Source organism: Acomys russatus, chromosome 8 (genome assembly GCF_903995435.1).
Source record: "Acomys russatus chromosome 8, mAcoRus1.1, whole genome shotgun sequence".
Lineage (NCBI taxonomy): Eukaryota > Metazoa > Chordata > Mammalia > Rodentia > Muridae > Acomys > Acomys russatus.
In genome coordinates this window covers 58,434,023-58,448,316 of record NC_067144.1, presented here as the reverse complement: position 1 = coordinate 58,448,316, position 14,294 = coordinate 58,434,023, and the positions used below count along the sequence as shown (strand labels likewise).

General features: G+C 37.2%; 1 protein-coding gene across 1 annotated transcript; it reads left to right on the top strand.

Annotated features, from left to right (window-relative positions):
- Positions 1-13,272: 13,272 nt before the first annotated feature.
- Positions 13,273-13,614, top strand: LOC127193143 (60S ribosomal protein L36-like). The gene has a single exon (XM_051150473.1). It carries the CDS (start codon positions 13,273-13,275, stop codon positions 13,588-13,590), a length of 318 nt encoding a protein of 105 aa, XP_051006430.1. The 3' UTR covers positions 13,591-13,614.
- Positions 13,615-14,294: the final 680 nt, after the last annotated feature.

The following is a 14,294-nucleotide window of genomic DNA, read 5'->3' as shown; positions in this document are numbered from 1 at the left end:
GTCCCTGAAATATGGAAGGGGAAGGAGAAAGGAGAAAGTGTAGGGCAAATATGATCATATTTCATTACATACATGCATAAAAGTCTCAAAATTAAAGAAATAATTAACATTCACTTGATGTTTTGCCTTACTGTACATGCATTACCCACAGACTGTGCTGCAGGATGTGCTTGAATAGAAGAAGTATTATCAAATCATCACTAAGGCAGCAGGTACTTTATCACCATTTTCTTAAAGCATATGTGCAACTCAGTACAGATAGGGATAAGTGTGGTATAACCTTCCCAATATTAATCAGAAGGAATATATATATATATATATATATATATATTCAACCAAAAATAATTCTAGGAAGCTAAAGAAATTTAATATAAAGTAGATAAGGGTAGAAGCCATAGAAAGTTGAATATGTTTTGATAGTTCACAAGATAGTTCCATTTTTAAAAATAAAAATGTAGACAGGGAGACTATGTTCAGAACTATGGCCTCTGAGCCCAGTACCCTTCATTCTACATGAACTAATTTCTTAATAATTATCATTGCCAGGCCTCCTATATTTCACCAGTCTCTATGGTGTCAAAGTACTGCTGTTAGTTTAATTAGACAATATTCAATTATCTATCTTAGGGGGAAAGATATACTTTCTCTTTCTGCCAGAGTCATTATTGATTTAATATGGAAGGGTTAGAAAGACCATCTTTAAGCCCAGATTTTCAGGCTTTTTGTGCCAGAACTAGTGTTTAGACAAAAAGTTCACTCTTATATTTCTTCCAGTTTGTGGATTGAGCACTCAAGACAATCTCAACTCCTCTCCCTTCCCTCCCCTTCTTTGTCCTGCCTCCCTCTTCTACTTCATGGAATTGTTTCCTTTAAATAGAATCAGTACTAACTTGTCATTTGCAGTACCCCAAATATACACTTAAGTTCTATGGATTTATGTAACAATATCAAATAAAAAAAACATGAAAATAAGCATGTATCTTGGAACCTTGTCCCCAGAGAACATTAGTCTCCTCTAATCCTGAAGCTGAGAATGAATGGCTGTGACAGCAGCTCAGTTTGTGAACACCGAACTTATAAAGAAAATCAAGTCATCATTAAATGTCAAAGGTCACAGTCATTTTTAGAGCAATATATTCATGCAATTAACCATGCCTTTAGAACACATTGTCTCAATTAATTCTATTTGTGGTATTTTCACTCATATTTCTTCTTTATTATTTCAATTTTTGAGAATTTTATATGAGTACTATATGTATACCCTTTCCATTCTTTCTTCTCTCCTTCAATTCTTCCTTGTGTCCCTCCTCCTACTGTTTCTCAAATTCATGACCTTTTCCTCTAAATATTATTGTTACATGTTCTCTCTCTCTCTCTCTCTCTCTCTCTCTCTCTCTCTCTCTCTCTCTCTCTCTCTCTCTCTCTCTCACACACACACACACACACACAACCTTCAGAGTCTACTAGTGTCATCTGTACATGTACATGACGTGTTTAGGGCTAACCATTGAGGATTTAATAACCTACTAGGGGACACATTCTTGGAGAAGTCTGATTCTCTGTCTCTGGGCAGGCAAAAATTGCTTGTACATTCAGATTTCTAATCTTTATTTGTTTAATGACAAAACTCCTGATTCTCACTCTCAACAGTGGGTATCGATCCTCTCATATCTGTTGTTATTTTAATAAATGATGCTGTCATTGACATTTGCTCTAAACTTCAAAACTCATTGAGTCCTCTCATAGCCAATCTTTTACCAAGTCCTAACAATTCAACCTCAAAACATCCCTCAATATGTTCCCCCTCACTCTACCTCTGAGACCAGCAGCCTGTCTGTGGAATCTCATCCCTTCACTAGTCACCCACGCTAGTTTCAGATTTACTATGTTCCAGGTCATGCAATCTCTGCACGGCAGTTCAATGCAGACTGAATGATAGAATCAAAACTGGCCAGGGCTTGCATCTGCTGTTTCCCTAATCTCCTTTCTGTCTGCTTCACATGGTCACATTCAACAAACTGAATGCCTTTAAAAGAAAAAATTGACTGTGATGCACTGTGAGAGGAAAAATTTCAAAATTAGCATGTTAGCAGGACCCTGCTTCCTCTTAACGTGCTGGAGAACATACTTTCCTTCCTCTTCCTGGATTATGGTGGTTCTAGATGTCATTTAGCTTGTAACAATTTAACTCCAGTCTGTGCCTGTAACCTCACACGTTACCCATCCCCTCCTTCTTTCCTTGCCTTCAAAATTAATAGCCTCTTTAATTTTATTATAGTTACATACATGTGTAACATGTGTGTTACATCTGTCTGTGCACAGTTATATATAAATACAACCTAATAAGTTTGATTTTGTTAGGTAGTATGGTTGTGTGTTGATAATATAGCAATTTTCATGGCTGACCACTCCTCACTGTCCAATCAATAAAAGAGCAGGTGGAGTAGCCATCATCCCTACGCTAAAAAAGTCAGCCAATGGAGGCCATCACCGAAACCAACAACTGCATATAGTGCCAAGATCAACTGATCATGAAAGACCAGCCCCAACAGATGCATTTACATCATGGTTCCTTCATTTATGGCTGAGCAACCATCTGGGAAGATGTATTGGAAACAATGTAAGAGCCAGAATACTAGGAACTCTGTGAAATAGTCTCTGCTAGAAATGGCTGCATAAGCAATACCAGAACAATCCCAATATTGATGGACATTTTTAGTTGGAGGGGAATGTCACAGCATCCGTCCCCTCCCTAGACAAAGAACTACAGGCAACTAAGGACTGCTTGGAGAAGAATTAGCTTCTCGTAACAATGAGCTCCATTTTGTAAATTTTTTTTCATTTTAATTTGAAGATCTTATATTTGCTATCTGTGTGTGCTTTTGTAAACATGTAAATGCAAGTGCTGGTGGAGGCCAGAAGAAGGTATCTTTAGATCCCTGGCCACCCACTGCTGAGACATCTCTCCAGTCCCTGCTTTTTTTCTATGCTTTATCCAATAGAAAATCTTTCCATGAAAAAACATAGGTGATTTTTAAAAATTCTTTACATTAAAAATAATGCCAGATTTTATACCCAAAGTCTTGTGACATGACCATAGTTATTCTTTTTTATTGTTTTTCTTTTTTACATATACATTTATATTATCACACACACACATACATATATATCTACAGAAGAAGGGCCACAAAACAGTCAGGAATTATATAAATGTTACATTCTTAGTGTTTTGGCTATCTGCATTTGGCATCCTTGAAGAAAACATCTTTCCAATCTTGGTAAGCCTAAAATTCTGAATATAAATCAATATCTATCATATCCCATCTCTATGAACTTAAAACATCTATCTAAACCTAAAAACATCTTAACCCGTAAACAATTAGGCTTAATAGTAAAACTAAACGCTCATTATTCTGTCATATTTAAGAAAACTAGTGTTTAAAATGGCAAAAACAACTAAGCCAAGCCCATAGACATGGAGAAGGAGTTGGGATTCCGTCACAATTCCTCCATCTCCACTGACCATCCTTTTAACAGAATCTCGGCAGTGGTTCTCAACCTGTAAGCCGTGACCCCATTTAGGGGTAAACCGACTCTTTCATAGGTCTTATAACAGATATCCTGCAAACCAGATTTTTACCAAACAATTCATAACAGTAGCAAAATTACAGTTATGAAGAAGCAACAAAAATAAGTTTATGGTTGGGGGTCACCACAAGATGAGTTGCAGTGTTAGGGAGGTTAGGAAGTGCTGGTTAGTCTGCAGTGACAGTCTCGGCAACCACTGAGCAAGATGACTTTCCAGTCACAGGTTAGAAAACAATGTTAAAATTGAGATACTCAGCCTGTTGGAAAATGTTATGTAATTTTCAGAGCTTTTGGAAATTTGTGTTTCCTTTTTTTTTTTTCAGTGAAAAAAATATTTATATTTTTTTAATTTTTTATTATTAATTTATTCTTGTTACATCTCAATGGTTATCCCATCCCTTGTGTCCTCCCATTCTTCCCTCTTTCCCATTTTCCCATTATTCCCCTCCCCTATGACTGTTCCTGAGGGGGATTTCCTCCCCCTGTATATGCTCATAGGGTATCAAGTCTCTTCTCGGTAACCTGCTGTGTTTCCTTTTTTAAAGCAGTGAATTCCAAGTGAAGAAGGCTGAGGAGACCAAATCATACAAGATTGGGTTATAATGCTTCACTTTCTTATTTCCTCCTTCAAGTGTATCTAAAACTTGTAGGCGGGCACAGAAGCCAACTTATCATCAACAATACCAAGAACAAAGAAAAACTGGGAGTAAATGAAAATAATTTACTAAATGTTCTCCAACTAAAGTATCCTAAGCACCCTTTTCCCACATGTAACTAGACAAAAGAAATATACATTTGAAATAAAAGGTTCTTTGGCTACCATTCAAGATACATTAAAATAAAATGGCCTTAATTTATAAAATGGTATGAAATTTGATTGCCTATAACAGTCTTTTATGGAAAAAATAATAATACTGCCATGGCCTAGGAGCAAGTGTGTGAAACATACCTGTAAAATGTTAAGAAGGCCTTTGTTGTAAAATTCTAAAATGTCAATGCAGCCCCTGTATCAGCAAGTATACATTTTACTGCAGACACTCAAAGCTCACAGTATTGCAACAGAAAATTAATTAGTATCCGCTCACCATAAATCTCAACAGTATTAGCTAAATGCCAATTTTGTAATCACTTTTCATTAAAGCCAAAAATACTAATTAAAATTGATTTTTTTTCCTGTGCTTTGGTAAACGGCTGCCAGTTAATGGCTTTCAGTTGTAATGCAGACCTTTACTTAAATTAATTTGTATGTTGTCTCCTTCCATTTGTAAAGATAATAAAGTGTGAAAGGATGTGAGATTAGTACAGGAGAGCACAGTTCCCCTGCAAGAAGAACCAGGAGTATCAAGTATTTTGGGTCTTTTGCTGAAGCTAGCACAACCATATTTTTCTTTAAGCTTTTATTTTGTCAGATATTTTCCTTCATGAGAAAAATAAGCCAAGCTTCTTAACAAAAAAAAATTATTTAGTATTTTAAGTGGTCGGAATGATTAAATAGCCTATTTATTTCTTTTAAAAAATGTTTTGTGAGCTCCTATTCCTATTTATGTGATATGACATGTCTGAAATAATACTAATCCATGAACTTAGTTCATGTTTGGAGGCTCGTTGAGAACCAATAAAGAGCATTTAAAATCTCAACATATGTTAAATGGAAGCTGATAGGCATATAAATGTCAAATCTCTTTCATGGGAAGAAGAAAAGCAAACCATAAATCTCTAAAAGAGTAGCCAATAATGTCTTTAATTGTTCTGTCAATTTTTTAATTATTTTTTTTAATGAGTTGGGACCAGAATTGAGTTTCTTGGAGATGGGGTTAATGAGGATTAGAGTTTGAGTTTTGGCTGTATGTAATAGGATGGTGAATTATTTATTAGAACTAGAAACCACACTGACTGAACAAAGTTAACAGGCATAGAGGCCCATGGGTAGAGAATAAAAAGTTGGCTACTATTTCTAGATTCAAATTAGGCATGATAATTTAATTTCATTTAACTTGAGCATAAGAATAAAGGAGACACTCTATGTTATAGAGTGTATGATAAATTCAGGATTAATATTCTTAGTCCCAATATAGAAAGTTTGGAATGGGCTGACAGGAGAGTTTATATGTAGTGTTTGGATTCACCACTTCCTGGAACTCAATCATTTTTATAACAATTTGTAAGACTAATTTTAGGTAGTGTCTTTTATATTCCAAATAGTATCTTTAGCCCTAACTTCTAAAACTGTAAAAATAGCTTTCTCTTGAAAAAACAAAATAAATCTCTTCTTAAAACAGTAGGATAGCAATCTTATTAAATAGCCAAGAGCTAATAAATAATGGCTATAAATCTCTCAGAATTACCTATAGCCTATTAACACAAGTGTTTATTTATTATGACCTTAACACTGAGGTAGCATGAATCCTGGCCATTAGGAATCTGTGCTCTCCCCCATCAGAAGTATCACTATGCTAAGTACTCTCCATCCCAAAATGAGATAGAATGTAACTGAAAATCCCAATTTGGACCTTGGTTTTGTAAAGCAAAAGTTATCTATGGCTCTAGGGCTTTACGGTCTAGGTGAATTGATCTAGGTAGTACCTTACAATGTTTTTATTCAGATATACTTGCTTACATATTCCAAACAATATTTAAATCAAACTTCTAAGTGTCACTGGGAAAAGTTTCAAACATTCTACATGAAGTTAATGTTAAGACATTGTTTATCATTGTATTGGTTATTAGATCATGTTTAGGCTCTCCAAATATATTGGATCGAGTCATTTTTTATTTTTTATTTTTTAGATTATAATATAGTTATAATATTTCTCCATTTATTTTCCTCCTTTCAATCCTACCCATATACTTCTCCTTGCTGTAGTGCAAAATATGACCTACACTCATTATACATACATATTTACATATATATACTATTATATATTTTGTAATATATATATCCCTAAGTATAACATATACTTTTTCCTGAGGAAAGTTCACGTTGGCATGTCTATTGATACTATCATTGTTTCATTCATGTTTGGGCAGTCAGGTTGGTGAGACTTTGTGGGCATACCTTCTGATAGTCCCAGGAGACTCAATCTAACTGAAGACCCCCTGACCATCAGACTTTCACAATCTTTTTACTTCCTGTTCTGAAATGTTCCATGAGTCATAGGTGAGGGACTGTTTTGTAGATGTATCCGTTTAATTTGGTTTTACAACTTTGTATTATTATTGATTGTGGTTTTTTGACATGGTCTCCATCTGTCATACAGAGAAGTTATCTTGATGAGTGTTGAAAGCTAAACACCACCAAACTAAATAACCCAATTGAGAAATGGGGCTTGGAACTAAACAGAGAATTCTCAAAAGAGGAATATCAAATGGCTGAGAAACACTTAAAGAAATGCTCAACCCCCTTAGTCTTCAGGGAAGTGCAAATCAAAACAACTCTGAGATTCCATCTTACACCCATCAGAATGGCTAAGATCAAAAATTCAAGCGACACCACATGCTGGCGAGGATGTGGGGAGAGAGGAACACTCCTTCATTGCTGGTGGGAATGCAAACTAGTACAGCCACTTTGGAAATCTATCTGATGCTATCTCAGAAAAATGGGAATAGGGCTTCTTCAAGACCCAGCTATTCTACTCCTTGAAATATACCCAGAAGATGCTCCAGCAAACAATAAGAAAATTTGCTCAACTATGTTCATAGCAGCCTTATTCATAATAGTCAGATCATGGAAACAGCCTAAGTGCCCCTCAGTAGAAGAATGGATAAAGAAACTGTGGTACATATACACTATGGAATACTATTCAGCTATTAAAAACAAGGAATTCCCAAAATTTGTGGATAAATGGATTGAGCTAGAAATGATCATAATGAGTGAGTTAACCCAGAAGCAGAAAGACTCAAATGGTATATACTCACTTATATCTGCATATTAGCCCAAGGGGCAGGTCCCACGAAAGCCTTCACTTACCAGGAAACTGGTACAGAGGGGAGGACATTCTATTGGGACTCTAGATGAGAGAAGCATGGGAGAATGGCAAAGTAGAAGGATCCACAGGGTCCTAGAAACCTACGAGTAGAACATTATGATAGGCAGATTTGGGCCCAGGGGTCCCACTCAAACTAAGGCACCAGCCAAGGACAATACAGGCGGTAAACTTTAAACCCCTACCCAGATCCTGCCAATGGACAGAACATTCTCCACAGTTGAGTGGAGAGTGTGATATGACTTTCTCACGTACTCTGGTGCCTCACATTTGACCATGTCCCCTGGAGGAGGAGACCTGGTGACACTCAGAGGAAGGACAGCAGGTTACCGAGAAGAGACTTGATACCCTATGAGCATATACAGGGGGAGGAAATCCCCCTCAGGAACAGTCATAGGGGAGGGGAATAAGGGGAAAAGGGGAGTGAGGGAAGAATGGGAGGACACAAGGGATGGGATAACCATTGAGATGTAACAAGAATAAATTAATAATAAAAAATTTAAAAAAAAAGAAAACTACCCTTAGCTGTGGGTCTAAGGAAAATGCTCATATACTGTTGTTAGGGTTGTGCTGGCTTAGTAAAGTGGTGATTGCAGGTTATGCTCCAATATCCATGCCTTCACTATCATTGAATAATTAATTGGCTAGGCTTCCTGTGCTAGTTATGTTTTCCCTCTTATTGAGTAGATTTTGAGTCCAATTAGAAAGCTCTTGGTCATTACACTTAACTTCTCAACAAAGACTCTAAAATCCAGAAAGGCCTGGGCATATACTCTTCTTCTGTCACAAAGCAAGCCGCAACAGATACAAGAAAATTGAAATAACTCCTTGTATCTTATCAGATCACCATAGATTAAAGCTTGACTTCAACAACAGAAACAACAGAAAGCCTACAAACTCATGGAAACTGAAAAACTCTCTACTCAATGACCTCTGGATTATGGAAGAAACAAAGAAATTAAAGACTTCAATAATTAGTTGAAAATGAAGGAACAACACACCCAAAATTATTGGACACAAAGAAAGGAGTGCTAAGAAGAAAGTTCAAGGACTCTAAGTGCCATCATAAAGAAATTAGATCTCATACTAGCAACTTAACAACACATCTGAAAGCTCTAGAAAAAAGAAACAAACACTCAAGAAGACTAAACTGCAAGAAATTATCAAACTCAGGGATGATTTCAATAAATTAGAAATAAAGAGAACAATATAAAGAATCAACAAAACTAAAAGCTGCTTCTTTGAAAAAAATCAGCAAGATAGACAAACTCTTAGCCAAACTAAATAAAACACAGAGAGACAATGTACAATTTAGCAAAATTAGAAATGACAATGAGGACATAACAACAGACACTAAAGAAATAACTAGGCCTTACTTTAAACACCTATACTCCAAAAAAATTGAAAATATAAGTGAGGCAGATGATTTTCTTCATAGATTTCACTTACCAAAGCTAAACTAAGATAGGGTAAACAATTTAAACAGTCTTATAACACCTAAAAATAAAAAATAAACAGAAGCAGCCATTAAAATCTCCCAACAACAACAAAGGCTTTCAGCAAAGAAATCAACCAGACTTTCAAATTCTACCAGACATTCTATTCCACAAAATAGAAACAGAAGGATCATTGTCAAACTCATTCTATGAGGCTACAGTCACCCTGATACCTAAACCACACAAAAATTCAACCAAGAAAGAGAATTTCAAACCTATACACTTTATAAACATTGATGCAACACTACTCACAAACCTAATCCAAGAACACATCAAAGATATCCTCCACCATGATCAAGAAAGCCTCATGCCAGAGATGCAGGGATGGTTCAATATACAGAAATCCATCAATTTAATCCACCATATAAACAAACTGAAAGAAAAAAATCACATGATCATCTCATTACATGAAAACACACACACACACACACACACACACACACACACACACACACACACAAACGAAAAACCACACCTCTGGCAAAATCCAATGCTCATTCATGTTAAAAGTCTTAGCAAGATCAGAGATACAAGGCCCATACCTAAACACAATAAAGGCTATATGCAGCAAGTGAATAGCCAACATCAAATTATATGTAAAGAAACTTAAAGCAATTCTACTAAAATCAGGGGCAAGACAAGGCTTCCCACTCTCTCAGTGCCTATTCAATATAGTGCTTTAAGTCCCAGCTAGAGCAATAAGACAATGAAAGGAGATCAAGGGGATACAAATTGGAAAGGAAGAGGTCAAAGTATCACTGTTTACACATTACAGGCTACTATGTATACGTGACCCCAAAAATTCTACAAAGGAACTTCAACCTTCAACACCTTCAAGGTGATAAACACCATCAACAAAGTGGCTTAGATAAAAAGTTAACTCAAAAAAATCAATAGCTGTTATTTCTACAAGCAATAAATGGGCAGAGAGAGAAATTAGGGGGGAAAGTCCATTCATAATAGCCACAAATTATATCAAATATCTTGGTGTAATTCTCACCAAGCCAGCCAAAGACCTGTATGACAATAACTTCATGCCTTTGAAGTAAGAAACTGAAGAAGATATCAGAAGATGGAAAGATCTCTCATGCTCATGGGTCAGTAGGAATAACATACTTAAAATAGTTGTCTTACCAAAAGAAAACTACAGATTCAATGCAATTACTAATAAAATTCCAACACAGTTCTTTACAGACCTTGAAAGAGCAACTCGCAACTTCATTTGAAAATATTTTAAAAATCCAGATAGATAAGCAATACTGTACAATAAAAGAAGTTCTGGATGTATCATCATCCTTGATTTCAAGCTGTACTACAGAACAATGGTATCAAAAAACTACATGGTATTATCATAAAACGGACAGATTGATCAATAAAATTGAATTGAAAAACCTAGAAATATGCTCACACACCCAAAACATTTGATTTTTGACAAAGAAGTCAAAACCATACAGTAGGAAAAAAGACAACATATACTACAAATGTCGCTGGTCTAACTGATGTCTGCATGTAGAAGAATGCAAATAGATAAATATTTAGCACCCTGCACAAAACTCAAGTCCAAGTGGGTCAAAGACTTCAACATATAACTAGATACACTAAATCTAATAAAAAATACAGTGAAGAATAGCCTTGAACTCATTGGCATGGGTGACAAATTCCTTAACAGAACACCAATAGCTCAGGCACTAAGATTAACAATCAGTAAATGAGTACTGATGAAACTGGAAAGCTTCTGTAAGGCAAAGTACACCATCAATAGGACAAAATGGCACCCTATAGAATGTAAAAAGTTCTTCACCAACCCTGTCCTCAACAGAGGCCTAATACTCAAAATACATAATGAACTCAAGAAAGTAGACACCAACAAACCAAATAACCCAATTAAAAATGGGATATAGATCTAAGCAGAGAATGTGCAACAGCAGAATCTCTAATGTCTGAGAAGCACTTAAATAAATGCTCAATGTCCTTAGTCACCAGGGAAATGAATGCAAACAAAAATGTCTCTGGGGTTCCATCTTACACCCATCAGAATGCTAAGATCAAAGATTCGAGTAACAGCACATCCCGGTGGGGATGTGGAGCACACGGAACAAAGAGATGTTCAATCTTGTACAACCACTCTGGAAATCAAGTTGGCAGTTTCTCAGAAAAATGGGAATACTTCCATCTCAAAACCTAGCTATGGCATTCCTAGGTACATAGCTAAAAGATGCTCCACCATTCCACAAGGATACTTGCTCAACTATGTTTGTAGCAGCTTTATTTGCAATGACAAGAAACTGGAAACCAACTAGATGTCCCTCAACAGAATGGATTTTTTTAATATGGTGCATTTACACAATGGAATACTACTCAGCTATTAAAAACAAGTGCATTATAAAATTGTCATGTAATTGGTTGAAACTACAAAATATCATTTTGAGTGAGGTAACCCAGACATGCATTATATGGACTCACTTATAAGTAGACATTAGTCATAGAGTACAGGATAACCATTCTATAACCCACAAACTCAAAGAAGCTAAGTAACAAGGAGGGTCCCAAAGAGGATGTTTTAATCTCACTCAGAAGTCGAAATAAAATAGACATTGGAGGTGAATGGAGGAGAAAACTGGTAGGCAAGGGGGATGTGGTAGGGAATAAGAGGTTTCAAGTATGGGAAGAGAGAGAACTGACAGAGACAATGAAAATTGGGGGGAGGGAACGGCATCTGTAGGATGAACTAAAAACCTGGGACAAGGGAAACTCGAGGAGGAATCCATGAGGGTGACTCCACCCCCTAGCAACAGGGGTATGGAACCTGAAACAGCCACTTCCTGTAATCAGGCAAGTCTTCCAATAGAAGGATGGGAACACCAAACCAGGATGAAGATGGAGCAGGAATTGAGGGAATAACGAAACAATGACTGGCCCAATTTGAGACCCATCCCATGCCAGAGTGCCAACCCCTGGACACAAGTATTCTGCCATACTTGCAGTCAGGAACCTAGCATAACTGTCCTCTAAGAGGCTTCACCCAACAGCTGATTAAAACAGATGCAGAGACCCACAGAAAACATTCGGTGGAGTTTGGGACACCTTGTAAAGGAGGGGAAGGAAAGATTGAAGGAGACAGAGAGGTCAAGGACACCACAAGAAAGCCTAAAAAGTCAACTAACCAGAGCCCATGGGGCCTCACAGAGACTGAACTACCAACCAAAGAACATGCATGGGATGAACCTGGGCTCACTTACACATCTGTAACAGATGTGCTGCTTGATCTTCATGTGGGTCCCCTAACAACTGGAGCAGGGGCTGTCTCTGACTCTGTTGTCTACCTTTGGATCCCTTTCCCCTAACAAGAGATTCCTTGTATAACCTCCATAGAAGAAAATGTGCTACTGCAACTTGATATGACAAATTTGGGTTATATCCATAGAAAGCTTCTCCTTCTCTGAGGTGAAAATGAGGGGAAAGGATGGGGGGGGGTGATGGAGGAACTGGGAGGAGAGGAATGAATGGATGCTATGATCATAATATAAAGTTAATAAATCAATTACTTGATTAATTAGTAGAAGTGGGGTGAAGCTGTTGGTTACCTCCAAGGTATGTATGTCGCTACTGCACCCTTAGAGTATTCTGCCATGGTAGTCATTGATGCAGTTCATAGACGTCATATGTTGGTTGCCTCCCTCCATTAGAAGACTGCATGGTTTCCATTAGAAGACTGCATGGTTTCTTATGATACCAAGAAAGCTAGTACTCAGAGATAAGATTTTCAGGTCAGCTCCTTAGCAGTTGTCTCTGGGCTCTGTTTCTGAAGTGCATAGTGTCCTCAGGAACAGGAAGTTTCCTTCCTCTTTTTTTTTTTTTTTTTTTTTTTTTTTAGGAAACCAAAGTCAAAAGCAGTATACTTTGAGAAATAACCCTGGCCAACAAATCAAAAGAGGGGTTCAGGGTTTCTCATCTGGTATTGAAGCTTTTGAGAGGTGGTCTTTTGCTCTTGGATGGGGTATTATCAGCCCAAATGACTAACTGAGAAAATTTCATTTTATAATTGAAATAAGAAAATGTGTCTCATATATAAATTAAATAAAAGTAAATATTAATTCAACAGAGTTATTTGGTCAATAAAACACACAAATTGAAGAAAGGTAGGGATTATTATATAGAATGAGTGCCCCGCTTCCTGTCGCAGCCGCCATCGGAGAGCAGCAGCCATGGCCCTGCGCTACCCCATGGCCGTGGGCCTCAACAAGGGCCACAAAGTGACGAAGAATGTCAGCAAGCCAAGGCACAGCCGGCGCCGCCGGCGCCTCACCAAGCACACTAAGTTCGTGCGGGACATGATCAGGGAGGTATGCGGCTTCGCGCCCTACGAGCTGCGCGCCATGGAGCTGCTCAAGGTGTCCAAGGACAAGCGCACGCTCAAGTTCACCAAGAAGCGGGTGGGCACGCACATCCGGGCCAAGAGGAAGCGGGAGGAGCTTAGCAACGTGCTGGCAGCCATGAGGAAGGCCGGGGCCAAGAAGGACTGACGCCCCCTCCCTCAGTAAACGTTTGTGCAGTTTTATGTGAAAAAGAAAAAAAAGAATGAGTGCCCCTTTACCATTGTGACATGGATTTGAGGTCCAACTTAGACATGCTTTCTTTATATTTACCTTCCTCTCCCTCAAAAATAAAATTTCCATACTTCACAGAATCACCTTTAAGCCCACTACTGCTGGACTAAAACTATAGTATAGGCTTTGGATCTCAAATCCACATCACCACGAGTAAAGGGGCACTCCATCTATCTCTACCATAAATGTTACTTTCCTTCAATTTGTATCTTTTATGATCAAATATCTCTGTTGAGCTGATGTTTACTTTATTTGATTTATATATGAAACATATTGTCAGAGGCCTTCAGAATTTGGAAATGTCTTTGTACTGGTAAAAAAACAAAGAAAGAAATAGAAGAGACTGAGACACCTTGACTACATAGAAAATTTAGCACTTCAGTTCTACTCAAAAGTATTATTCACTTTGGTTTCATTTTATGTTAACATTTTCATAATGAAGAGGACTCTGCAGCACCTCATTTTATATTGAGTTATAAGCCAACTAGTAAGTTTCCCAAAGAAAAAGGTGTCAGATATGTTTTTCTAGGATTTTTCAAAAAAAAAAAAAACTGTCAGGCTATACTTTAAATACACATTTGTTCTTGACTTTGTGCAAATTAAATAAAGCTTTTGAATGT